This window comes from Mustela putorius, unplaced genomic scaffold (assembly GCF_011764305.1).
Source record: "Mustela putorius furo isolate JIRA1106 unplaced genomic scaffold, ASM1176430v1.1 tig00537227_pilon_pilon_pilon, whole genome shotgun sequence".
In the NCBI taxonomy this organism is placed as follows: Eukaryota; Metazoa; Chordata; class Mammalia; order Carnivora; family Mustelidae; genus Mustela; species Mustela putorius.
Window position 1 is genome coordinate 12,664,676 of NW_025422368.1, and position 27,608 is coordinate 12,692,283.

Genomic DNA, 27,608 nt, shown 5'->3' on the forward strand with positions numbered 1-27,608 from the left:
AGTATGGCAGCTTGTTTACTCCAAAGCAAGGTATCTGAGCGAGAGCCCCCCAAGCGAAAGCCAGTCTTTTTATAAACTAATTTTGGTGTGATATCCTGTTACTCTGCTAAATTCTCTTCCTTAGAAATGAGTCACTAGGGTGCCTAGATGGCTCAGTCGGTAAAGTGTCTGCCTTCTACTAAGGTCATGATCTCAGGGTCCTGGGATCAAGTCCCACATCCGGCTCCCTGCTCAGTGGGGAGCCTGCCTCTCGCTTTGCCTCTGCTGCTCCCCCGCTAGTGCATGCCCTCTCTCTGTCAAATAAATAAATAAAATCTTAAAAAAAAATTCTTCTGTCCAAAACAGGGGTTCTAGGGAGATAGATCTTCGCTGCTATCATCCTTCCCCTTTAGCTTCCAAACAATTTGAGTATTAGTACCTTTACCATCAAATGTCAGTCAAAAACATAAATAAATACTGTTTTTCTCGTATTTTCATTTTAGGATGTGTCAACAGTTGTAAAATTCTAGCTTATAAAAATCAGGTATTTCAACATGGAAAGCAATTTGTATAAATGTTTCTGGCAACTTTTGAAGTCATGTAGCTTCCTTTAGTAAAGTAAGTCTAATGTAATAACTGGTTTTGTAGTATTAGCAAGATATAATCTGTATGTTGGTGTGATTATGCTATTAATTAGTTTAGTTTTGTAGTATTAGCAGATGTAATTTTTATATTGTATTAGATAATAATTTATATATTGGTGTGATAATAATAGTGATTTATTAACTGCTGCCTGAAATATTTCATTAGTTATTTCCAAATTGTATGTATTTCTAAAAAAAATCACAAATGTATAGCGGTATTTGGAATTCAGTTTTTTTTTTTTTCCAAAGATTTTATTTTATTTATTTGACAGGCAAAGATCACAAGTAGGCGGAGAGGCAGGCAGAGCGAAAGGGGTAAGGAAGCAGGCTCCCTGCTGAGCAGAGAGCCTGATGCGGGGCTCTATCCCAGGACCCTGGGATCATGACCTGAGCAGAAGGCAGAGGCTTTAATCCACTGAGCCACCCAGTCACCCCTGGAATTCAGTTTTAATATTAACATGTTCTTATGGCTTTTATGCTGTTAAGTTGTGATTCCTAATTAGTAACATAAAGTACTTTGTTTATCTTGCAGTATAAAGAAAATGTTTTCAAAATAATTGTGCCAAAATAAATAAGTTTAGAATTTCTTTATGTATTTCTTTTAGTCCTTAGACTATATCCCTCTAAAGATATGTAGAATTATTTGAAAACCATTTCTGGGTGGTTATGTCAACAGTTTGATACATAGTGAGATTCTGGGCATTGTTTCCAAATGTCTGTTTGCTTGTTTTATTTATTTATTTTTAAAGATTTTTATTTATTTATTTGACAGAGATCACAAGTAGGCAGAGAGGCAGGCAGAGAGAGAGGAGGGAAAGCAGGCTCCCTGTTGAGCAGAGAGCCCAGGGCAGGGCTGGATCCCAGGACTCTGGGATCATGACCTAAACTGAGGGCAGAGGCTTTAACCCACTGAGCCACTCAGGTGCTCCTTCAAATGTTTTATTTACCTTAATTCGTTCTACTGTCCTGCAAACTAGGTTCTGTTGTTACCTTATTTTACTGATGAATAGAGTTTTTGCCATCTTGATTTTAAGTTAATTTACGTTAACAAGAAAATAGTACTGGTTTTGTTTGTTTCTCTATGGGTTGCTGTACTGGGATAAAACTGAGGGAATGAAAATTTTAATTAGGAAGTGGGATTATAATTTGGAGACCTTGAAGGTAGTATATCATGAGACTGAAAGGGCAATAAGTCATAAAGGACTCAATTCAATTCAGATATAAACATACATACCCCCCCATGTTTGTTTACATATGAGCCATCAATAACATCACTTAAATATGTGTGAATATGTATATAATATTAAATTTTGTTATGCTGTTACAAGATTCTAAGTCCAGGATTTACTGTGAACAACCTTCTACAGCCATAATACCTTACATTAGAATTTTAAATCTTAATTGATAATTAGAAAATAAAGTGCCTGTAGTCATCACAACCAGTTGTAATTTAAATTGCTTCTAGCTAAAATATAATGTTCGAATCAGTGAGTAATATTGGAAGTGAAAGTTAACTACCACAGTTTTTTCTGACCAGTTTTTTCACAAGTTCAGATTGATTTTATGAAGTAGATTTTCATTACTGAAATGCTTGATTTTCATTCTTAATTACTGAGTACCTTTTTGTGGATAAGTGTTGTAATTATTAGAGCTTACACAAGATAGTTTTGAATAGAGCAGCCTAATTTCTGGAATTTCTTTTCTAAGTTATTTTGATAAAACCCATGTAAGTTGAACTTACAGCATGATAACAAACAGCTTTCAATGCTGGTCTCTAAGTGACCATTTTGGTTACTTTAAAATATTTTCAAGATATTTTAATTTTCTTGAGTTACTTGAAAAATGCAGTTGATTCTTTTAAAAAAAATTTTTTTTTAATTTTAAAGATTTTTATTTATTTATTTGACAGAGAGAGACACAGTAAGAGAGGGAACAGAAGTAGGGGGAGTGGGAAAGGGAGAAGCTGGCTTCCCGCCAAGCAAGGAGGCCCATGCCGGGCTCAATTCCAGGACCCTGGGATCATGACCTGAGCTGAAGGCAAAGGCTAGATGACTGAGCCACCCAGGCACCCCCAAAAATGCAGTTGATTCTATTTTAAATTCATAAGATGAGTCTAAGTGGAGACTGAATTTGCTATAAATAAAAATTGGAAATTTTTAGTTCTTAGTGACATCTTTTATTCTAGTTTATACCAAAAGGATAAAATATTTGGATTATTGCACCTTATCTGTTTTATTAATCCAAACATGTAGGACCTTTGCACCAGGTGCTTGTTCACTCTCAGGTAATAGTAGTTAATTAGGAATCTAGAAGAGGTGACTAGAGGATATCCTTTTGGTATTTATTTCTGTATTACAGTTAGAAATGGAGGTCTGTATAGTGTCCCTGTCTGCGTGAATGAGTCATTTAAAAGCAATGTAGCAATTACTATTTTTTAAAACTCAGACTTATTTTAAAAAGCATATGATTTTTTCCAAGACAGTTTGTATCTTTAAATTAAGTAGTAATATAGCAAAAATCTTGACATGTGAAGTCAACCTTACTAAATACAAACATCTCATAATGAGTGAAATGTAACATTTTCATTAGAATTACATTTTCAACTTGTTTTTGTTGAATGATAAGTTTATTCACCGTTTTATCCTATTTACTTTTATTTATTTAGTATTTAGTTTTTTAATTAACATATAATGTATTATTTGTTTCAGGGGTACAGGTCTGTATCCTCCTTACTTTTAAAACAAAGGAAAACCTGGGGCACCTGTTGGACTCTTGGTTTCAGCTCTGGTCCTGATCTCAGGGTTGTGAGATTGAGCCCCATCGTGGGCTCTGAGCTCAGTGTAGAGTCTGCTTGAGACTTTCTATCCCTCTTCCTCTGACTACCCATGCTGTACTTGCACTCTTTCTTTCTCAAATAAATATTTAAACAAAGGAAAAGCTATACATTATCTTTGATTTGTTTCCATTGAATTAAGAATCATAAAAACCTTACTTTTTTGATGGTAGTAGATGATTATTTAGCAACATAATGGTAAGAGGGAAGAGTATTACTGAAATATATCTGTAGCTTCAACAGGAACTAGTGTTTGAAGTCATCATTTCTGTAGTACATTAAAGTAAACATGCACCTGATCATTAGGTATTGAGTTAAAGGTAATAGAATATTTTCATGTAAGCTTGAAGATGAAATTCTTCTGAGGAGACCTTTTTTTTCTTTTTGTTAGAAGTCAGTGGTTTTTTTTGTTTGTTTTGTTTTGTTTTGTTTTTAATGACAGGACCATTTTAGGCAGTTATTTAAAAAGCATAACAGTTAATCAAAACTATGGCCGTACTACTTTGTATAAGTTATTTAAATTAAAATCTGTTGTTATTGTTATTTATCAGTGGCCTGGCATACATTTATATGTGTGTGTGCTTGGTTTCTTAGAGGTGACAAATGGCTATTTTAAAGACTTAATGAGTGATAAAAGGGAATTGTATTGATGTTTTTTGTCTGAAGTCTCATAATTTGTTAGTTCACTGTGGCCTCTTCACCAAAATTTGCTGAATGTTAATGACAGTGCTAGTTAAGAAATGGCAGATTTTGATCAACTAATTATCCTTGTACTAATATTAAAAAGTGGTGGTGTTATAGTAAAATGAATAGTCTAATAGCTGATATTTTTGTATATTAAAATATAGCTGACATTATAGTGGGAATTTAAAAACAAAACCATTTAAATCATATTTTCTTTTCCTTCTCTTTCTGATAGTGCCAGACGTTTCTGTTGACATTGTGGTTGGCAAATTGTTTTTGTATTTACTTTGGGGCATGCAAGTGCAGTTATTTGGTGAATTTATGTCTCTTTCCTCTGTAGTACTGTGTATATTAATAATCTCAAATAAAATTAATCTTCTTATTCTGCTAGAGAAGAAAAAGCTGGATCACTTACCAGTAACTGGAGTTCTCCTATTGGGTAATCTCCACAGATCCACATTCTTTGAAGTTATTGTGAATGCCTCGAGGACCAAGGAACCGTTGAAATTTCCAATTTCAGGAAGGTAAGCAAGTGCACTGAAGCATGTCTCTAGCATCTCCCAAATCCCCTCCCCCCAACTTTCTTACATATACGTCTGTACTGCATGCCCCCTCAGTTCCAGTGGATGCCCATCAGGAAGATTCTCATGCTGGACAGAAGGGCAAGAGAGGTGGATCTGTGAGGGAAAAGACCCAATAGGATAACTCAAGTTACTGGTGAGTAATCTAGTTTTCACAAACTTGAGATTTTTTTTTCTCACATTTCTTCTCTTTTTTCTCATATTTCTTCTCTTTAATTACAAAGAAGAAAGTTGTTTGAGATAGCTTCATTTTGTTAATTTGATGTAGATTATGGAATTTATTGTATGGATGATAAATACCTTGTTCTTAATGGGTGTATGAATAAGTGTGACAAGAGTATAATTTACATAACAGCTGTTTATAAAAATTATGTGTCTCTTACCTTTTGGTAAATAGTGTAATACTCAAAGTAACTTAAGGAAGCCATGTGTTGAATTATTTTATAATTTGTGATGTTGCTTTTATATGAAGTAAATACTTAAACTGTAAAATTTATGCTTATGCCAAATTTGGCCAAATTCTTTTGGCATAGTACTGAACAACAAAAAGTAATTTTATATTAATTGACTAGCACTTCTTACTGATATGCTTTTCAGTGTACCTTTTAACTTCATTATAGGTATATTTGGGAGATAATTCAGGGTGTGTTACCGTTCTGTTTACCACTTCCTTATTCATAATAGGTGGACTTATTAATGTGATGGGTGGCACAGTTGGTTAATTTTGAGTCTGTTCTTCCACAAGTACCAGCCGATTTATTGAACTGGCATATAAATGTTAGAACTGGACAGAATTCCTTGCTTCTGATTTCTCTCTTTCTCACTTACTCTGCTTTGTTACCAGTTTATCCTTTCTAAAAGGGCACTTTTAACCCATAAAAAAAACTGTAGTGGTGCTTTGCTCAAGTTGTTTTATAAGATTTTCATCCATTTGCTGCCTACTTAAGGCCTCTCATAATCCAATCCCATCCTGTTTATCCAGCTTTTATTTCTTCACTTTGAAACTTTTTTTTGGTCTTACTTGTTTACTTGTTATATTTACACTTTGGAGCTTGTGCCTTGCCATTTTTAAAAAATGACTTTTTATTTTACTCTTCTATACTCTAGGTTTGAGATCATGTTCCATCCCTTACACAATTCCTTTTGTGCTAGTATCTCTCTGTAACCTCTGTTTCCTCGGTAGAAAAATGAGATTGCTATGAGGATTGAATTAATTAATTTGTGGAAGGTACTTAGAACAATGCCTAGTAGCACATAGTAAACACTCTTGTTAACTATTATTTGAATGTAGGTGGAACACTGTTGCGAATATGGATATAATTTTTGTGTCTATGACACATTTAGCCTTTAAATATTAGCTGTGGGTGCTATTCCTATTTCTTTGATATGAAACTCTTACGATGATTTGTATGATCATGGAGAACAAGGATAGGATTTTAATCATTTTTAATTTTATTTAATTCCTAATGTCAGTGACTGGGATTAAATTATACCCATTAAAAATGGTTTTTTATGTAGTTGACAGAGCAAACTTACTTTTTCAGGAATATATTTACTAGTTTCCTCATTTATAAAACAGGGTCATTTGGCTTATCAGTCTTGTTTGTATTGCCAGTTTTTCTTAAGAACAAGTTTTTTTCCCTTTGAAACTGGAATAGTGAAATTATAGTTGTTTAGTGCAATATAAATTTCTTCTATGGGACGTTAAAATAGAATGTATAGTTTTGAGAGAGTTAACTAGTTTGGCTGCACTTTAAGACTTTGTGTAGTGTTAGAAAACAGACTGGGAGTTCAGTGTACTTGATTTTTGAGGTTCAAATATCAGAAGATTATTGCTTGATTTTCAGAAATGTTTGGGCTTAAGAATACCTGTCTGAAGAAGCAGTAGATGAAATCTAATATCAGGTTGCTGAAGAGAGGGAATGACAGATTGAGTGTCACTTTTAAATAGTCACCAGAGAACCAATTCAGGTCCAATTAGAGAAGCCAAAGTAAAGGACATTTAGGTGACTTAAGTGCTTGTTTTGAATTTCCTTCTGCACACCAAGCTTCATTGTTTTTTTGGTATGATAGTGCTGTAGTATATTAAGAATATCCTTATTCTTTATTCTTTAGGGATACATGCTGAAAATTTTAGAAGGAAATATGATGGGTTCAGAAAAAAAGTATGGGTATTTGGGTGTGTTGTGTATATGTGTATGTAGAGAGAAATACAGAGATAAAGCAAATGTGGCAAATGTTAATAATTTTGAATCTGGGTGAAGGATATATAGGGTGTACATTATAATTTCAGCTTTTCTGTGGTTTTGATATTTTTCAAAAGTTAAGAAAGTATTTTTAAAAGAACTGTATTGTGTTTCAATTTTTCTAATTCTAAAATGGGAATAATAGAACTTGTTCTTTCTATGCCTTGATACAGGTAGGCACAGTGGGGGTACCTTTGGTAGAATAGTACTCAAGAGAACTTTTAAGAAGTGGATTTTTTTTTTTCTTGACATTAAAGAAGAGTTTTATAGCAGACAACTTTCAAAGTACAATTCACATAAAAGCATGTTAGCTTAAAATATATCCCTTTTTTTAATTCAGAGCATATTGCATTATAATTGAACAAGAGCAGTCAAGAAGCAGTAAATACGTAGAAATATATGAAGTAATTGAAATAGAAAAATATAGCTGGTTATAAAATAACTCCGTAAATAGAAAAGGAGATTAGACCTAACTGAAGAGAGAAGTTGTTAATTTCAGGATAAAACTGATAACTCTTCCAGGACACCTACAGCAAGATAAAAGAGATGAAAAAAATGGGGAAAAAAATGCTAAGCCACCTCATAAGCAGGTTGAAAAGCTCCAGTGTAGGTCTGATTAGGGTTCCAGAACAGGGAATACAGAGAATGGTGGAGAAGCAGTATTGAAGAAAAAATGACTAAGCATTTTCAAGAGTTTTTTTTAAAAACTTTTGCTTCTGATTTCTCTCTTTCTCACTTACTCTGCTTTGTTACTAGTTTATCCTTTCTAAAAGGGCACTTTTTTTTTTTTTTTTAGAATAAAACATAGAGGAATGTTTAATACAAAAAGTTTGGTTATATTTGGCTCCAAGTAGTAACATGACGTGGAAAAATTACGAATAAAGTCAAAAGGCAATATTTAATAAGCAATATTTGCAATAGAAGTCATGAAAAAATTCTTCATATAAAATTCTTCATATAAAAATAACAATTGCAAATCAAAAAGAAATAGGGCAACAACTCAATAAAAAATTTGCAAGAGACAGGAAGGAATAACTAACAGACAAGGTAAAAGTGGCATTTTAAACATATTAAAAACAAAAAGTTCAACTTCACTCATAAGCAACATGAATATAAATTAAAGTATTGTCAATTTCATCTATTAAATTGGCAAAGATATGGTAGCTAATGTTAATACATTCTCTGAGTTTTATGGACAAAGAGATGGGCAGTCTGTGAAAGCTTTGGTGGGAGTGTAAATGGGCACGATCTGTTCTGAGGGCAATTTAAGGATATCATTCAAGATCACAGATGTTTGTATCCTTATGATTAGAAATGAATCATAACAAAAGCATTGTATCAGGGGTGCCTGGGTGGCTCAGTGGGTTAAACCTCTGCCTTCAGCTCAGATCATGATCTCAGCGTCCTGGGATCGAGCTGCACATTGGGCTCTCTGCTCAGCAGGGAGCCTGCTTCCCCCACTCTCTCTCTGCCTACTTGTGGTCTCTTCTCTTTTTCTCTGTCAAATAAATAAATCAAATCTTACAAAAAAAGCATTGTATCAGAACTTGAAGGGTACAGGAAAAGTGGTGCGTAAGGATGAATTTATACCTTTAAATGCGTGTATTGGGTTGAAAGAAAATAAATGAGCCAGATATTCGACTCAAAAACTAACAAAAAAAAAAAAAAGAAAAAGAAAAGGAGAAAGTAAAAGCTAAGAGAATGGAGAAATAAAAATAGAATTTAGTGAAGTAGAAAATAATCAACAATAAAAACAATAGCAATCTTTATTCAAATCAGAGCTGGTTCTTTTTAGTTGACTGAGTTCTGGATGTCCTCCTCAAAAAACAGATGATGCTAATAATAAAATTTAAAATGAGATATGACTACAAACACAATTATAAATTTAAAAATCACAAGAAATCACATATATAAATATATATTACACACATATATATACATGCACATACACATACATGTTATGTGTGTGTGTGTATATGTGTATGTGTGTATATTTATATTTTTATATATATACACATATATATATATATTTTAATCTAGGTGAACTGTGTTGTTTTCTAGGGGAAAAAAATCATTCCAAATTGTAAAGAAAAAAATCTAAAGATATTTAAACTCCATTAAAAAAAATTGAAGTTGTAGTAAATTTTCCCAAAAGGAATAGGTTTTTAAAAATAAAAACTTTAGGGGTGCCTGGGTGGCTCAGTCAGTTATGCATCCAAGTCTTGATTTTAATTCAAGTCTTGATCACAGGGTTGTGACCTAGACATAGACCTATGTTGGGCTCTACGCAGAGTGTGGAGCCTATTTTAAAAAATAATAAATAATAATAAATATTATATAAATATAAAAAATAATAATAAAAATAAAAATAAAAATGGGGGGTACCTGGGTGGCTCAGTCAGTTAAGTGTCTGCCTTCGGGTCAGGTCATGATCCCAGGGTCCTGGGATCGAGCTCTGCATCAGGCTCCTTGCTTGGTGGGAAGCCTGCTTCTCCCACTCCCACTTCCCCCGCTTGTGTTCCATCTCTGGCTGTCTCTGTCAAATAAATTAAAAAAATATATATTTTTTTAAAATTTTTTTTTAAAGATTTTTATTTATTTATTTGACAGAGATCACAAGTAGGCAGAGAGAGAGAGAGAGAGAGAGAGAGAGAGGAGGAAGCAGGCTCCCCGCTGAGCAGAGAGCTCGATGTGGGGCTCGATCCCAGGACCCCGGGATCATGACTGGAGCTGAAGGCAGAGGCTTTAACCCACTGAGCCACCCAGGTGCCCCCCAAAAATATATTTTTAATAAGAAATAAAAATAGAAACTTTATTGAGCTATAATTCACAAATCCTATCATTTATCCATTTACAATGTACAATTAAGTAGTTCTTAGTTGTGCAGCCATTACTCTGATGTTTTAGAATATTTTCTCACCCCAAAAAGAAACTGCTATACCTGTTAGCAGTCAGTCCCAATTCTTCTCAAACTCTTCAGACTTAGGCAGCCACTGATTTATTCTGTTTCTGTAGATTTGCCTACTCTAGACACTCCATATAAATGGAATCATTCAATATGTGGCTTTTTGTGACTCACTTCTTTCAATTATTATGTTTTTAAGGTCCAACCATGTCATACCCTGTATCAGTGCACTTTATTCCTTTTATGGCCAAATAATATTTCATTCTGTGCATGTACCACATTTTGATTATCCTTTCATCATTTGATGGATATTTGGATTTTTCTGCATTTTTTGCCTATTGTGAATAGCTGCTGTCAGTATTTATGTACAAATTTTTGTGTGGACATACATTTTCATTTCTCTTGGATATATACCTAGGAGTGAAATTACTAGATCATATGTAACTATGTTTAACCTTTTGAGGAACTGCCAGACTGTTTTCCGAAGTGACTGCCATTTTATTTTCCCACCAGCAGCTTATGAGTTTTCTAATTTTCTACACGCTCACCAACACTTTCATTATCTTTTTTATTTTATCCATCCTCATTGTGTGAAGTGGTATCAGAGGAATAGTTTTAACTGTGATATTTATAATCCTTTTTCAGATATACTTTTGTTGAACAGATAATTCTATTTTCTTTTTTTAAAGATTTTATTTATTTATTTGACAGAGAGAGATCACAGTAGACAGAGAGGCAGGCAGAGAGTGTGAGAGAGGGAAGCAGGCTCCCCGCTGAGCAGAGAGCCTGATGTGGGACTCGATCCCAGGACCCTGAGATCATGACCTGAGCCGAAGGCAGCAGCTTAACCCACTGAGCCACCCAGGTGCCCCAGATAATTCTATTTTTATACAAAATGATCCAGATAATAGAAAAAGAGGGAAAGCTATCCTGCCGTTTATCAGACAAGTGTACTCTGGAAACCTAAACTGGAAAGAATATACAAGGGAAAATACATTCAGTCTCATGTATGAACAGAGGCATAAAAATTTTAATTAAGGGGGCGCCTGGGTGGCTCAGTGGGTTAAGCCACTGCCTTCGGCTCAGGTCATGATCTCAGGGTCTTGGGATCGAGTCCTGCATCGGGCTCTTTGCTCAGCAGGGAGCCTGCTTCCCTCTCTCTCTCTCTGCCTGCCTCTCCATCTACTTGTGATTTCTCTCTGTCAAATAAATAAATAAATTCTTTAAAAAAATTTTTTTTAAATTAGGATAAGGATGTAAGGATAGTTCAATATTTGAAAATTATATCCATGTAACTTATAATATTTAGGGGAACAATATCTTTTTTAAGATTTTATTTTTTTGACAGAGAGAGGGAGAAAGAACAAGCAGGGGGAGCAGTTGGAAAAGCAGATGCCCCAATGATCAGGGAGTCTGACATGGGGCTTGATCGCTGAGATCATGACCTGAGCTGAAGGCAGGCGTTTAACTGACTGAGCCACCCTGGTGCCCCAAGGGAACAATCTTGAAAGATTTAGTGAAAGTTTATGATAAAACTCAGTGCCCATTAAGGTTTTGAGAAAAAAACCCTTAAACCATGACAAGTGAACTTTTTGCTTTCTGTAAAGTCTTTTAAACTGCCTTTCAAACAGCAACATTATGCTTAATAGTGAAACCTTAGAAACATTTCCGTTAAAGTCAAGAATCAGACAAATATGTCTTTACTAATAAGGAAAAAAAAGAACTAAAATCCAAAAGGATTGGAAAAGAGGAAAAATGAGTTGAATATGTTTCTAGAAAATTTTTTTAAAAACACTGTATTGATAAGAGAATTCAGTGTCACTAGATACAAGATCAAGATTCAAATTGACAGTAGCCAGTTAGAAAATAAAAAATTTCTCCTAGGGGCACCTGGGTGGGTCAGTGGGTTAAGCCTCTGCCTTCAGTTCAGGTCATGATCTCAGGATCCTGGGATTGAGCCCCACATCGGGCTCTCTGCTCAGCGGGGAGCCTGCTTCCTCCTCTCTCTGCCTACCTCTCTGCCTACTTGTGATCTCTGTCTGTCAAATAAATAAAAATAAATAAATAAATAAAATAAAATAAAATAAAAATTTCTCCTATACAGTGAATTCTATAAACTACCCGAAGTGATATTAAAGGACATAAGATTAGACCAGTAAAGGCAGAATATGCCATATTTATGTTAAGTATAAACATGGTTTAAAAAATTACTTCTCTGTGATTTATTATACATATAATTTCAAACAAAAATCCCAATAGTATTTTTTTTTTTTAAGATTTGATTTATTTATTCAACAGCGAGAAAGGGAACATAATCAGGGGAAGTGGAAGAGGGAGAAGCAGGCTACCCGCTGAGCAGGGAACCTGGTGCAGGGCTCAATCCCAGGACCCCAGGATCACAACTGGAGCTGAAGGCAGACACTTACTGACTGATCCACCCAGCCACCCCCAGTAGTTTTTTCTTTTTTTCTTTCTTTCTTTCTTTTCTTTTTTTTTTTTTTAATAAAATTACCTTCATATACAAAAGTAAAGCTACAATAACCAAGACAGTTCTGCAAGAAGAACAGTGAGGAGGGGCTTGCACCATTGTTTAGCAAGACTAATTTTAAAACTTACAGTATTTAGAATATAGTACTACATAGTGATGAAAAAGAATCAACTGCTGTACACAACATGGCATGAATCTCCCATGCTTAATGTTGAGGAAAAGAAATGAGAAACAAAATATTACATAATGGGGCACCTGGGTGGCTCAGTCGGTTAAAGCCTCTGTCTTCGGCTCGGGTCATGATTCTGGGGTCCTAAGATGGAACCCCGAATCGGGCTCTCTGCTCGGCGGGGAACCTACTTCCCCCTCTCTCTGCCTCACCTCCTTGTGATCTCTGTCTGTCATATAAATAAAACAAATTCTTTAAAAAAAAAATGACATTTTGTATGATGTCATTTATAGGAAGTTCAGAAACAGCTAATCTGTGGTATTAGAGATCAGAATAGTGATTATCTTGGAAACATGGTTCTAATTTGGAGGGAGCATTCTGGAGCATGAGAAATGTTAATATATTGATCTAGGTTGGATCCCATTGGGATATACATTATTTAAAAATCAAACTGTACACTTTATGTAAATTAAACCTCAGTAATAAAAGTAAATAAACTTATGGTAGTTAAAGTAGTATAACCTTAATACAGGAAAAGACAGATTAATAGAGAGTTCAGAAATGGATCTATACATATTTGAGAAGTTGGTAAGAGCTAGAGATGACATTTTCTATCAGTCGGGAAAGAAAGAGTGGACTATTGAATGAATAGGTTTTCTATATGAGGGGGGAATACTAGGTCTCTGCTTCAAATGATATGCAGAAGTCAGTTCTATTTGAATTTTACACTAAGTGTAAACAGCTGTTTGATAAAGAGCAAAGTATAGAAGAATATGTGTTTTTAGGATGTGTGAAGTGTTCTTTAACAAGTCAAGAAAAGAAGATAAGGACATTAAGGATAAAGGATCTGACTACCTCAGAAAAACTTAGGTTTACTAAAATAGCATCATAAACCAAACTAAAATGTGAGTGGCACAACTGAGAGATAGGTATAAGGTCTGTAATACTCAGTGGATTCGTGTCCAGAATATATAAAGAGGAAAATAATAAGACAGATGATACAGATGCTGAGAAAATGAACAATGGATATTAAGGCAATTCACAACAGAGGAAAGGAAATTGGAATGCCTAATGAACTGAAAAGATGCTTAGTCTCATTTGCAGGAAAATGCAATTAAAAACTTATGAGCCATTAGTTTTTACCCATTAGCTCAAGATCGGGTAAGTGTTACACAGTTGAAAGGTGCATATCCTAGTATCCAGAAATTACTGTTTAAGGTATTATTAGTCTAGAGAAATTTACACATTTGCCCAGGGAAATTTGTACAGGGATATTCATTTGGAAAAAAATCTAAATATCTGCCAATAGGAAGCATAGATAAATAAAATATAAAATATTTAAATAACAGAGAATTACCAAGTCTATGTTTAGATTCTTATCATGGGTGACTATTTTTATACTTTAAGAAAAAAAATATATTGTTTATGCCCAGGAATTGTTTTAAGCATTTATAAACAATTATTTTAGTCCTCATAAGAACTCAAAAATAGGCAGTTATTATCTCCATTTTATATACGGGAATACTGAAGCATACAGAGGCAAAAAACTTACCTACTTTCAAAGGTGGTGAATGGCAAAGTGGAGATTGAAAGTTGGGATTTGAATCTCAGTTGCCTGGCCCCAGAGTCCATTATGCCATGCTGCCTTTTGATGTGTTTAAATAAGGAGAGTGCTCAGAAATGTAAAGTCAAAGTAGAATGTGTACAGTGCGATCTCATTTACACCAAATTCATGAGGGTGGTTACCTCGGGATGGGGTTGGTAAGAGAGGGATACCTAGTGATAATGGTGAAAGCAAGCTTTATGGAAATACATGTTTTTCCTTAAAGAACATGTATATAATAGCTTTTAAACACCTACAGTTAATGTATATATAACTTATTTTTATTAAAAAAAAAACCTAGAAGGATTGATCTAATTGTGTTAATCTGCATTTATTCTTGATATTTGTTTATGGTAGAAAAAGAAGCAGTGTCCCTAGCAGAGTGACTGTGATTTAGTTTAGTTCTAAGATGGCAGCACATGAGCACCAGTCACTGAGTTGGGTGCTAGGAATAGGGTAGGTTTTGTCATGTCTCTTTTTAAGGAGTTAAAAGTTTTATAGGAAGGAGATAAATAACTGTAATTCAATATGTTATATATAGATCTGTTTTCTTCTTTGTTTCTCCATCTCCCTTTTCCCACCCTTTCCTCCAAATACAAATAGAGAAGGGGGAAACATCCTCATTTGGGGCATGGGAAACAGGCAGCGAAATGTCAGTGGCAATTCTACATCCTGTTCTTTTACAAAACTACCAGAGAGTAAGCTCGTGGTCAGAGATTTAGCTTGTTCACCATTGTATCTCCAAAACTTAGTATAGTCCTTGTGCTTAATTGAATAACTGGTGTGCTTCCCTCTCAGTTAACTAGCACTTAAACCCAAATTTCTCCTTAGTCGTCTGGGACGTTTTCCATTGGTTCTGTTTCTTCCAATGATTACCAGAATCTATGGCAGTTTGATGCCTTAAATTGATGCCAAAGAGCTTTGACTTGAGAAATATTTTAATCTGTGGGAAATTTTGGCTTTTTAATTTCATTGTGCTGAGTCCAGTACATTTTTTTTTTTTGAAAACTCGTAGTCTTCTAATATGGGGATAGTACAATTGTTTTCCTGTATTCTCTGTCTTTGGGTCAGTGCTGTCTTGTACAAGTATTTATGTTCTATTTCTTATTTGTGAAATTCTTAATTTCCTAAAATCACATTCTCCTCAAGTTTCTAGATGGATCATGGACTGTTGCCAGATGGTATTAGTGTTTATAGTGTGAAAATCCTAGTGTCTTTTAAAATTTCTCATGATAACCTCATCAAAAATAGTTGCTGTTGTTTCCTTTCAGCCTAATGAGAAGTGTGTTTTCTTTGGTAGCAAATTGGAGTCAGTGTTAGGTGAGAATCTTTCCCAAAAGAGCAAATGTGAATACATTAAAAATTGCTGAGAATGGGTAAATTTGAATAAATCATAGTGAAAGGTGTTTATTTTACTTTGTAAATTTAACAATTCGATTATAATTGAGACAATCCTAAAACAAGGCATGTTACTCTGCTGGATGGATTTAGTTAAACTATTGGTCAGATCCTGTTCCATGTGTACATAGTGCTGCTTTCTTACTATATAACCCTTTTGCCAGAGATAACATGAAGAGAGCCTGGTTACCATTTGGTGGAACAAGCCTGCTGGCTCAAGCCTCTGCCCAGAAATTTGATTCAGTCTCTTTTCTGGACAGTCTGGTAAGCTCTCATTGTTCTTCATGTTAAAATCATCTTATTCAGGATGTACCCAAGAGAAACTTAATACTAAAGGAGGAGACAATATTAAATTCAATGAAAATGTTAAAATAGTTACATTAATTGAAGACTCCACATTAAAGATGACTAATTTTTAGTAACACTGTCCAATAGAAATATAACAACAAAAGGGAGCCATATATGTAATTTAAAGATTTCTCATGACCAAATGAAAAAAGTGAAATGTAACAGATGAAATTAATTTTAATACTATACTATATTTAACCCAGTATATCTAAAAAATTATCTTTCAAATCAGTGAGATATTTTATGATCTTTTTTATACTGAGTCTTTGAACTCTGGTCTATATTTTATATTTATAACACATCTCAATTTGGGCTAGCATGTTTCAAGTGCTTACTACCCATATTTGGCTTCTGTATTATATAGCATAGACTTCGAACATCTGAAAAAACATTTGGTTATGTATATTTATCCTTCTGTTACTTCTCACTAAAGGTGCTTTGAGTTTCTTTTTTCTTTTATTATTTACCTGTTTGTGGGTGCTCAACTTTACTGTTGATCATTGGTAACCTGAAACCTACTATCCATTCCTATGTTTGACAGAACATTTAGGTCTTACTATAGTATTCCCTGATACCTAGGTCTACTTAATTTCTTCATATATATTTATTATATTTATTTGAGAGAGGGAGCAAGAGTGAGTGGGGGTAAGGGAGGGAGAAGAAGGGGGAAAGAATCTCAAGAAGACTCCGTGCTGAGCATGGAGCCTGACGTGGGTCTTGATCCCATGACTCTTGAGATCATAACGTGAGCTGAAACCAAGACTTGGATGCTTAACCAACCGATTAAGCCATCCAGGCACCCCATACTTCCCTACAAGCTTCCTATAAAAAGCTCCTGCTTTTTATTAGAATGTCAGATTCAGACCTACTATGTAGGCTACTCCAGGTGGGATTAGACATTATTGCCCTTGTCATCTCCCCAGCAGGGTAACAGACCTCTTCTTTCTTCATTTAAAGTCATTGTTCTGAACCAGAAGTATTCCTTATATGATGACTTTTAAAGAAGGAGGAAGTCCAGCTCTTTATGGGGATTGGGTATCCATTCTCTAAGATACTGATCGCTTGAAGATTTCCAAACAAATCAGTTTTTCTCTGTTTCTTCCCTTATAGATACTATGAGAATGAACATGTTGCAAAATAAAAGAATATCTAAGGTATAACACATATGACTTGACATTTTGATATCCGCTTGATTTTACCTTTCCTAGATGAGGATTATTTATGAGGATTATTCTCAGCAAATGAATTTATGACCTCTAATAGTGATTATCTCTGTGTCCCAATACCAGCAGAAGAATCTTCTATATTTCATTTCAAACAGTGCTCTTGAATGGGATTACTTGAGCTCTGAATATATAAATGCCCAGATATTGGGGTTTCTTGAGCTACCTGCTTTTTGTTCTTAATTGTTATTTTTTTTTTTTTAAAGATTTTATTTATTTATTTGACAGACAGAGATCACAAGTAGGCAGAGAGGCAGGCAGAGAGAGAGGGGGGAGGAAGCAGGCTCCCTGCCAAGCAGAGAGCCCGATATGGGGCTCGATCCCAGGACCCTAGGATCATGACCTGAGCCGAAGGCAGAGGCTTTAACCCACTGAGCCAGCCAGGCGCCCCATGTTCTTAATTGTTATTTAACTTTCATACATCTTTGAAATTTCCAGTATTCTCAGCCTACCTCTTTTGTTACTCTATCTCCTTCTAGCAGAATCTCGATCCCATTCTGTTTCCTTTCCAGTCCTGCTATGCAGGCATACCCATTATTGTTGGTAGGTATTGCCAAGCGCAGTGAACAGAGCATTTATTAAGGTAGGGTTTTTTAGCAAGTGTGGTAGTGTATGGTGTGGAATTAGCATTGGAGGGCCTAGTCTGTTGGTAAAGTGAAGCATAGAATATTCTCATTCTCCCATCCACTGTGACCATTCATCCTGTTTAATTTCATTGCCTCTACCTAGGTGAAAGCAGATAGTTGCTAATTGTGGTCGCTGGTATGATGGGCACGTTTTTGAGTTAGAGGCCTAGAACACTAGGCAGCATGTAGTAGCAACTGACTATGATCAAACTAAAGACTGGCGGAAGAGGGTTCTAGGATTAGAGCAAGGAAACACTGGATTTGTTTTATTCTTTTCTTTCCTGTGATTGGATAGTTAGTCCTATTTATGCCATCATGCTAATGTTCAAAAGATTCAGGTTTAGCTTCATCTTTGAGTATTTACTGAGACTGGTGAAGCGCCAGGTACTTTGTTAGCAGTGACCAAGATGGACATGTGCATTCTCAAGCAGTGGTTACTTGTTATTCCCCTTTCAATGTCCAGGAGCTCATTCTCTCCTGCCTTTAGGTCCAGGTCAGAGGCCTCAGCTTAGTTTTTGAGTTTCTGTAGTAGAAACTAGAAACTGATGACCAATTGTACCAGTTTGACTCTTAGTTTTGTTTGGTCCCCTCAGTGTTGGTCTACATCATGTTTCAAAGAAATTGAATTGCCACTATTAAAAGTTCAGGAATTTTTTCTTGATATTTTAAATTTCCTGCTTTTTATTTGTTTGTTTGTTTGCTTGCTTAAAGATTTTTTTGTTTTGTTTTGTTGTTGTTGTCACTAGTTGGAAGGTCTAGCAGCCCTGAGTCTTGTTGTTCATTGCAAAAGTTTAACCCACTTAGAGGGGACTTTGGCTCTCCATAGTTCTCATCATTCCCTGGTTGTCTCCTCGGTGTTGGTTTTGCCTGGTCCTCCTCACTCATTTTTATTAATTATCCAGTCTCTGTAGATAATTGAGTTTGTAACTCCTGTCCTAGGTAATCTCATATCTCACTACTCTAAACTTTCTTTTCTTTCATATGAAGTTTTTAGTATGGCCAAGAGACATCCTTATGTAAAGTCTATAGTCCATAACATGGCTTACAAATCTTTTCATGGCTTGATTCATGTTTATTTCTTTAGCCCTAGCTCTTACCATTCATTCCAGTAATGTTATGCCTCCCCCGTACCCACCATCCCCCTACCAGTGATGTGCTGTATTGTGTTTCTAGCCTTTGCACACACTCTGATCTCAAATACTATTTTGTCTTTCCTCTCATCCTCTATCCCCACTGCTTACCACCTCCCACCCCGAGTTTGGTTAATTCCTGTTAATTTCATGTCTTAGTTTAGATGTCACATGCTTCAGAAAGCCTTCCCTGTTCTCATGGGATCTGCCTTGGTATTCATCCTATATTATTTCCATAACTGCCTGCATTTAACCTAGTCTTAGCACTTGCCAAGTGTTTTTGGTTGTCTGCTTTCCAGACCTGCTCTAGAGATTTTTATTTTTAAAGATTTTATTTATTTGACAGAGAGAGATCACAAGTAGGCAGAGAGGGAAGCAGTGGGGGTGGTGAAGCAGGCTCCCTGCTGAGCAGAGAGACCCCGATGCAGGGCTCTATCCCAGGATCCTGGGATCATGACCTGAGCTAAAAGCAGAGGCTTTAACCCACTGAGCTACCCAGGTGCCCCTGCTCTAGACATTTTTAAGAGGATGTCTTTATCGCTTTTGATTCCTAAGGCCTGTCATAGAATTGGCTATATAGTAAATATTTCTTTAATGGCTCCTTTCTTTTAGTTCTTTTAATAGTTTCTGAGTCTTTGCTTATGGAATTTCTGTTGTATGGAATATTCTTTTTATTCTTCCAACTCTTGTTCATCCTCTAAGCTTCAACTTGGCTGGGGGAGGCTAACCTAAGTATTTTTTTGTTTGTTAGAGGACTAATTTCAGTATCTACTTATCTTTCACTTCTTTAGGTTCTGGGAATACTTTTTAAAAAATGTCTCATTTTAGCACTTGCCTTGGTTTCATGTACATTAAGTTATATTTAACGTATCTTAAAGTGTTATTTGCCAGTAACTTGTGCTTATTAGTAGATTGCTAGCTAAAGTAATTTAGTGATTAGATTCAGTTTATGAGCCAAGGTGCTACTATCTTAAATAATCTCCCTTGTTTATTGAGAACTCTGACATCTAGCCAGAAGTTTTATATCTCTACCTAAATTTGTTCTTCCATTTTATATCTCTACCTAAATTTCTTCTCCCACTTTTCCCATAACAACAGTGCATGTATCTTAATTGCTTGGTTTTTTCCGTTTTCTCACACTCAACTGGTGTGAGAAAACTGGTGTTTAGAATCCCACCTCTCTCACCCTCACCTGTTGCCACCCTACTATAGGCTACCATCATCTCCTGCTTGCCTATTATAATAAGTTTTTAATTGGTTGCTGTGATTATAGTGTGCTTTCAAACTAAGGGTTGAAACCATGTCTGCCTTGTTATAACCACCTGTTGGCATATCTTAACTAATACTGGAGTTGAGAAGATCTTGATATTCACCGTGTGCATGTTTAATATGTGACTATAAGACAGTGTTTTTAATAAGTTAGGCATGAACATTTCTCTTTTTTTGCATGATAATTATTAGGCAATTATGTAGGTGACTCTACTTTGTGTCTTTTTGGAATTTCACACTTTATATGTGCAAAATTGAACTTAGAGTTCTCTCCCCTAATTCTCCCTCCCTTGACACATACTCTTTCTCTCTGCTTCTTTCTCTCTTACTTTCTACTTCCTGCTGTTCATCTGCAAATCCTACATGCTATATCTCCAAAATGTATTTAGAATCCCACCTCTCCAGAATACATTTAGAATCCCACCTCTCTCACTCTCACCTGTTGCCACCCTACTATAGGCTACCATCATCTCCTGCTTGCCTATTATAATAAGTTTTTAATTGGTTGCTGTGATTATAGTGTGCTTTCCTACGATCTGTAGTCTAAATAGCAGCCAGGTAGTTTTTGTTTATTTTATTTTTTTAGTTTCCAAAGCTCATTTAAATTTGATCCTTGCAAACCCCTTTTTAGAATCACTATTATTATGGTAATTATTATTGCAATTATTTTACCAAGAAAGCAGAGTCCTTGCAGGTTAAGTGACTTACATGAGAACAGAAGCCATTCATTAGTAGAGCCAAAATTTAATTATAGATCTTCATGTCTCAGAGCTTTGCCTTGTGGTCCACAAATTCTAAATGTGATGACTTGAGAATCCATAAGGACATTACCTTAAAGTCTCCCCTAGGCAGTTTTCCAAAGGGATATGTCATTCATACTATTTATAGTTACTTTTTTTTAAAGATTTTATTTATTTGAGAAAGAGTGAGCACAAGGTGGGGAGGAAGAGGAGAGGAAGAGGCAGGCTCCCCGCTGAGCAGGGAGTCTGATGTGGGGCTCAATCTCAGGACCCTGGGAATATGACCTGAGCCAAAGGCAGATGCTTAACCAACTGAGCCACCGAGGTGCTCCTAGAGTCACTTCTTAAGAGTGGTTTTAAGTTCAGGGTTAAATTAAGCAGAAGGTACAGAGATTTTCCTTACACCTCTTGCCTCCACAGCTGCTAAGTACCCCCCCATTATTATCTTTCCCCACCAGAGTGGTACATTTGTTACAAGTGATAAACCTATACTGGTGTGTCATTATCCTGCAAAGTCCATTGTTTATATTTGCGTACACTCTTGGTGTTGTACATTCTTTGAGTTTAGACAAGTATATCATGACATGTATCCACCATTATAGTGTCATACAGGATAGTTTTACTGTCCTAAAAATATATTTTTTTAAAGATTTTATTTATTTATTTGACAGAGAGGGATCACAAGTAGGCAGAAAGAGAGAGAGATGGGGAAGTAGGCTCCTGCTGCGCAGAGAGCCCAATGTGGGGCTTGATCCCAGGACCCAGAGATCATGACTTGAGCCAAAGGCAGAGGCTTAACCCACTGAGCCACCAAGGCGCCCCTGTCCTAAAAATCTTTGATGCTCTGGCTGTTCATCTCTCTCGTCCCAATCCCTAGCAACCCCTGATCTTTTTACTATTTGTAATTTTGTCTTTTCCAGAATGTCATATAGTTGGAATTATATAGTATGTCACCTTTTCAGACTGGCTTCTTTCACTTAAGCAATATCCATTTAAAGTTGATCCATGTCTTTTGATGGCTTGATAGCTTATTTCTTTTTAGTACTGAATAATATTCCATTGTCTGGATGTACCACATTTTATGTGTCCATTCACCTTTTAACAGGTTTTGATAATTATGAATAAAGCTGCTATAAACATCCATATACAGGTTTTTCTGTGGCCATATCAGCTTTTTTGGGTAAATACCAAGGAGTATGATTGCTGGATTATATGGTAAAAATATGTTTAGTTTTGCAAGAAACTGCCAAAGTATCTTCCAAAGTGGTTGTTCCTTTTTGCATTCCCACCAGCAATGAATGAGAGTTTCTGTTGCCCTACATCCTTTCCAGCATTTGGTATGAACAGTATTCTGGAATTGGACTATTCTAAAAGGACAGCAAGATAATTTTTATTTTAACTTTAGTCAGGTCATGTTATTCTTTTTTTCAGAACCTTCCCATTCTACTTTGAATAATATTCTATGTTCTTTCCATTTTTTTCAAAGGAATGTCTTACATGATCTGGTCCTTTGGGGTTCCTCAAACTACTTTTACCATTTCCTTTCTCATTCATTGCAGTTGAGACATTTTGGCCATCTTAGTGTTCTTCAAATATGCCAGCCTTCTGCCATAGGGCCTTTGCAATTGGTCTTGCCTTTCCTGGGATTTTTCATATCTAGATACCTCCATCGCTTACTCCATCACTTCATTTAGGACTCTGCTTAAATAACCTTATTGGTGGTGCTACTTCGATTTCCCTATAGAAAAATAGCATTTCTGGGTGCCTGGGTGGCTCAGTTGGTTGAGGGACTGCCTTCAGCTCAGGTCATGATCCTGGAGTTCCCGGATAAGAGTCCTGCATCAGTCTCTCTGCTCAGCAGAGGGTCTGCCTCTTCCTTTGACCTTCCCCCTCTCATGCTCTCTCTCTCACTCTCTCTCTCAAATAAACTCTTTTAAAAATAAGAAAGAAAAAGAGAAAAAAAAATAAGAAAGAAAAATAGCATTTCTGTGTAGTTCTCTTTTCTCATACCCTGCTTAATATTTCTGCTACTACCTAAGAATATTTCATGTGCATGTGTGTGTACATGCATATATTTGCATATAATTGTGTGTGTGTGTGTGTGCGTGTGTAAGATATATATGTTTGCCCATCTTTACTAGAATGTATGTATGCTCCATAAGGGGATATTTCTGTACATCTATAGAATAGGACATGGTATATAAATGGTGTCTAGTAAATATTGAGTGAGTGACTGTATTATACCAAAAAATGTTTTAGCGTTACTGATTTAGAATATTATGGTAGGACACAATCATATACGTAAGAAAGGCTTAGTTTTATTTTATTTCACAACTTGTAAGCTTTGTGAGGCTAAGGATTTTCTTCTTTGCTGTATTCTTATGTATAGAATGTTGCCTGGTGGCAATATATATTTAATATTTATTGACTCAATGAGTTTATGTAAAGGAACAGCAATATCTTTATTATGGAAATAACCAAATTATACTGTATGTGCAAGTAATTTTTTTTTAAACATGTGCAAGTGATCTTGAATAGAACTAGGAGTAGACTATATAACTCCAAAGTTGGTAGAAAGGGGAGAGGAAGAGTGATAATACTACCTTGATTAAAATCTTTTGGATCCATTTATATCTGTGATTTGCTAGCTACTCCAAGCCACCATCATCTCTGGTCTGGGCTACTGTAATAGTGTACTACTTGATCTCTCCAATTCCAAATATATCCTGCTCTAGTTCATTCTCTACACAACAGTTTTAAAATGGAAATATGATGGAAATCGCCTTTCTTCTGAAAATATTTCTTTACTGTTAGAATAAAATTCAGGTTCTTTAACTTGGCCCATTTGTAGAGCTAGTGTGGCCTGCCTCCCTTCTAACATTAGGCAGTTCTTCCTCCTCATGACTGCATGATGTCATGCAGTATTCTCCAGTGTCACAAAGTCTCAGTTACTATCACTCATTAAGTTCTTTGCTGCCCTTGGACACTGAGGGCTTACTTTTTGCCAGATCGAATCTTTCTCCCAGTCTTTCATTGGAGTAACTCCTTTGTATTATTTAAATCTGAGCATGTCAGATCTTGTGTGCAGTCTTCCTTGAAAGCCTTATCTGCCCTCATTCCTGTTACGGTTGCTCATGGTGTTGGAGTGGACAGGGAAGAACAATGCCAGTTTGTAATTATATAGTTAGCTAACTTTTTTGTTTGCCATTGTATTCCTAATACTAAGCATGGTGCTTGGTGCATAGTAGGTCCTCAGTAAACATTTGTTCAATATATGAAATAACTGTATAACAAAAGATGGAAAACAAAAAAAAGAGCATGGAAACAAATAAATCCCCAGAAAACATAAAAAGAAGACCATATGTGCTTATTAAAACAGTAAATACCCATGACAATAAGCCCAGCTATTAAGCAAGACTCAGATTAGGTGAAATACAAAACCCAACTATACAGTGGATATTAGAAACACATCTAGAACAAAATTACTAAGAAGGCTGGAAGTAAACTGATAGTCAAACCAAGATACTAAGCAAACATAAGCAAGAAATTAATCAATGGATGGTATTGATAGACGGAGTTGAATTAAAAACATAAACATCAGGGGTGCCTGGGTGGCTCAGTTGGTTGAGCAACTGCCTTCAGCTCAGGTCATGATCCCAGGATCCTGTGATTGAGCCCCAAGGTAGGCTCCATGCTCAGCAAGGAGTCTGCTTTTCTATCTTAGAGAATAATAAATAAATAAATAATAAATAAATAAAATCCTAGGGGGGAAAAAGCAGTGTGAGAAAGAAGAGGGGTACCTCGTAATCGTCAAGGATATATATAGTTACCAGTAAAAAGATAACCATAAATCTTTATAGTTTAAAGATGAAGCATTGAAGTATGTAAAGTGAAAACTGAATCCGAGGAGGAAGAGAAAAAAAATACAGCAGTAATGGGAGACTTTCAGTCCTTGCCACATCAAAGAGATAAAAAATAAGGTATAGGTAGTCTGAATCATACAATCAATAAATCTGATATAGTAAACATACTCTCACTGTAAAAGAAAGAACACCTTTTTAATTTCCCAGGAACATTGAAAAATAAGTACTGGAAAGAAAATTGGAAAAAAAAGTAAAAATATTATCAACCACATATTCTACAATGAAATTTTAAATTTTTAAGATTTTATTTAGTTGACAGAGCACAAGCAGAGAGGAGCAGCAGGCAGAGGGAGAGTGAGAAGCAGCTTCCCCACTGATCAGGGAGCCCAATGCAGGGCTTGATCCCAGGACCCTGGGATCATGACCTGAGCTGAAGGCAGACTGCTTAACCGACTGAGCCACCCAGGTACCCCATACAATGAAATTTTAAGTTAATAACAAAAGCAGACTCAGAAACCAAACCACAAAACCTTCTCAAACCTTAAGACAAAAACCTCAGACACTTGAATTTAAAAATGTAAAAATAATCTCCTAATAAAATCTTAGGTCAGGGTCTAAAAGATACTGCAAATTGGCAAATTTAATCTATCTAGAAAATAATTACAATGAAAATTAAACACATAAATAATATATGGGACACAGGAAAAATTATTTCTAAAATGTCATTACTAAAATACTGAGTTAAAATAATGAGTTAATTTTCAACTAAATTTAATAAAAGAACAAAATAGGGGCGCTTGGGTGGCTCATTTGGTTAAGTGACTGCCTTAGGCTCAGGTCATGATCCTGGAGTCCTGGGATTGATTCCTGCATTGGGCTCCCTGCTCGGCAGGGAGTCTGCTTTTCCCTCTGACCCTCCCTCTTATACTCTCTCTCTCTCATGCTGTCTCTCTCATATAAATAAAATCTAAAAAAAGTAAAATAAAATTTAAAAAAAAAAAGATAAATGTAAGGAAAGCTGGAAAAAGTAATCTTAAAAGATAAAGATAGCAAGTAATAAATTAGAAGGTAGTTAAGATAAAACCAAGAGCTGGTTTTTTGATAAAAAGAAAAATAAGACCAGCTAAGAGCATTCTTTTTAACAAAGGGAGTGAGTACAAAAATCGAATTAGAATTATGAAAAACAAAGCAACTATAGATATAAATAATACTAATATAATTAGAATGGTTGGCATAATAAATTAGAACATACTGGGAAAATACTGTTTTCTAGGAAAATGCAGATAATCAGAATTGATCCAAGAGGAGACTGAAAACCTAAACCTGCCAGGCTCAGATGGTTTTTCAAATGACTTCTTTCAAACCTTTATGGGACAGGTGATTTTACTCATATTAAACTGACCTCAGTTAGAATTGGAAAGAATTGAGTCTTCTTATTAAAATAAGAGAATCTGGGGCACCTGGGTGGCTCAGTGGGTTGAGGCCTCTGCCTTCAGCTCGGGTCATGATCTCGGGGTCCTGGGATCGAGCCCCACATCCGGCTCTCTGCTCAGCGGGGAACTTGCTTCCCTTTCTCTCTCTGCCTGCCTCTCTGTCTACTTGTGATCTCTCTCTGTCAAATAAATAAATAAAATCTTTAAAGATTTTATTTATTTGTCAGAGACAGAGGGAGAGAGTGAGTGAGCACAGGCAGACAGAGAGGCAGGCAGAGGCAGAGGGAGAAGCAGGCTCCCCACTGAGCAAGGAGCCCGATGCGGGACTGGATCCCAGAACCCTGGGATCATGACCCGAGCCGAAGGCAGCTGCTTAACTAACTGAGCCGCCCAGGTGTCCCTAAATAAAATCTTTTAAAAAAAAAAAAAAAAAAAAAAAGAATCTACCACAATCTAAAGTTGCTAAGATTAAACAGGTTAATGCAAACACAATTCTTAGAACAATGCTTGACGTATAGAAAGCACTCAATAAATATTACTGTCACAAAAATAGAGCAGTAAAGCAGACGTGAAATTGATAACACCCAATAGAGATAATCATAATAAAAGAAAACTACAGATCAGTTTTATCTAAAAATATTGATGCAGAAATCCAGTAATATAAATAAAATATACTATATAATGATTAAGTGGAATTTATTACAGGACTGCAAAGATGAATGCTCTTAATATAATTGAACATATTAGTTGATGAAGGAGGAAAAGCTATATGGTCATCTCAGTAGATCTTTTTTAATTTTTTTTTTAAAGATTTTATTTATTTATTTGCCAGAGATAGAGATCACAAGTAGGCAGAGAGGCAGACAAAGAGAGAGGGGGAAGCAGGCTCCTTGCCGAGCAGAGTGCCTGATGTGGGGTTTGATCCCAGGACCTTGAGATCATGACCTGAGCTGAAGGCAGAGGCTTAACCCACTGAGCCACCCAGGGCCCCATCTCAGTAGATCTTGAAATGCAGTTAATAAAATTGTACATTTATTCCTGAAAAGTCTTTAATAAAACCTTTACTATTAAAATATGTATCTCGGGACGCCTGGGTGGCTCAGTTGGTTGAGCAGCTGCCTTCGGCTCGGATCATGATCCCAGTGTCCTGGGATCGCGTCCCACATCAGGCTCCTTGCTCGTCAGGGAGCCTGCTTCTCCCTCTGCCTCTGCCTGCCATTCTGTCTGCCTGTGCTTGCTCTCTCTCTCTCTCTCTGATTAAAAAAAATAGTAATAAAATAAAATATGTATCTCAGAACCATAGTTGGGAAAGTAGTTCACGGAGATATATTAGAAATAAAGTGAAATTAATAGAAACAAAACAAAAACATTCTCTTATCAGAAATATTTAACTTTGTTCTAGATGTACTAAAAGTTATAGCAATTAGAGAGTCATGATATAGGAGT

The 27,608-nt window shown here is 35.8% G+C and overlaps 1 protein-coding gene across 3 annotated transcripts in view; it reads left to right on the plus strand.

Moving 5' to 3' along the window:
- YAF2 (YY1 associated factor 2) overlaps window positions 1-27,608 on the plus strand; it is an 85,389-nt gene that overhangs the window by 20,864 nt on the left and 36,917 nt on the right. Inside the window, exon 3 of one of the 3 annotated variants that reach the window (XM_045072857.1) lies at window positions 4,532-4,664. The exons of 1 other annotated variant lie outside the window; for it this stretch is intronic. In XM_045072857.1, coding sequence (XP_044928792.1) covers window positions 4,532-4,664 — 133 coding nt within the window. The remainder of the gene's footprint in view (window positions 1-4,531; window positions 4,665-27,608) is intronic. One more of the 3 variants, XM_045072856.1, reaches the window with a different exon arrangement.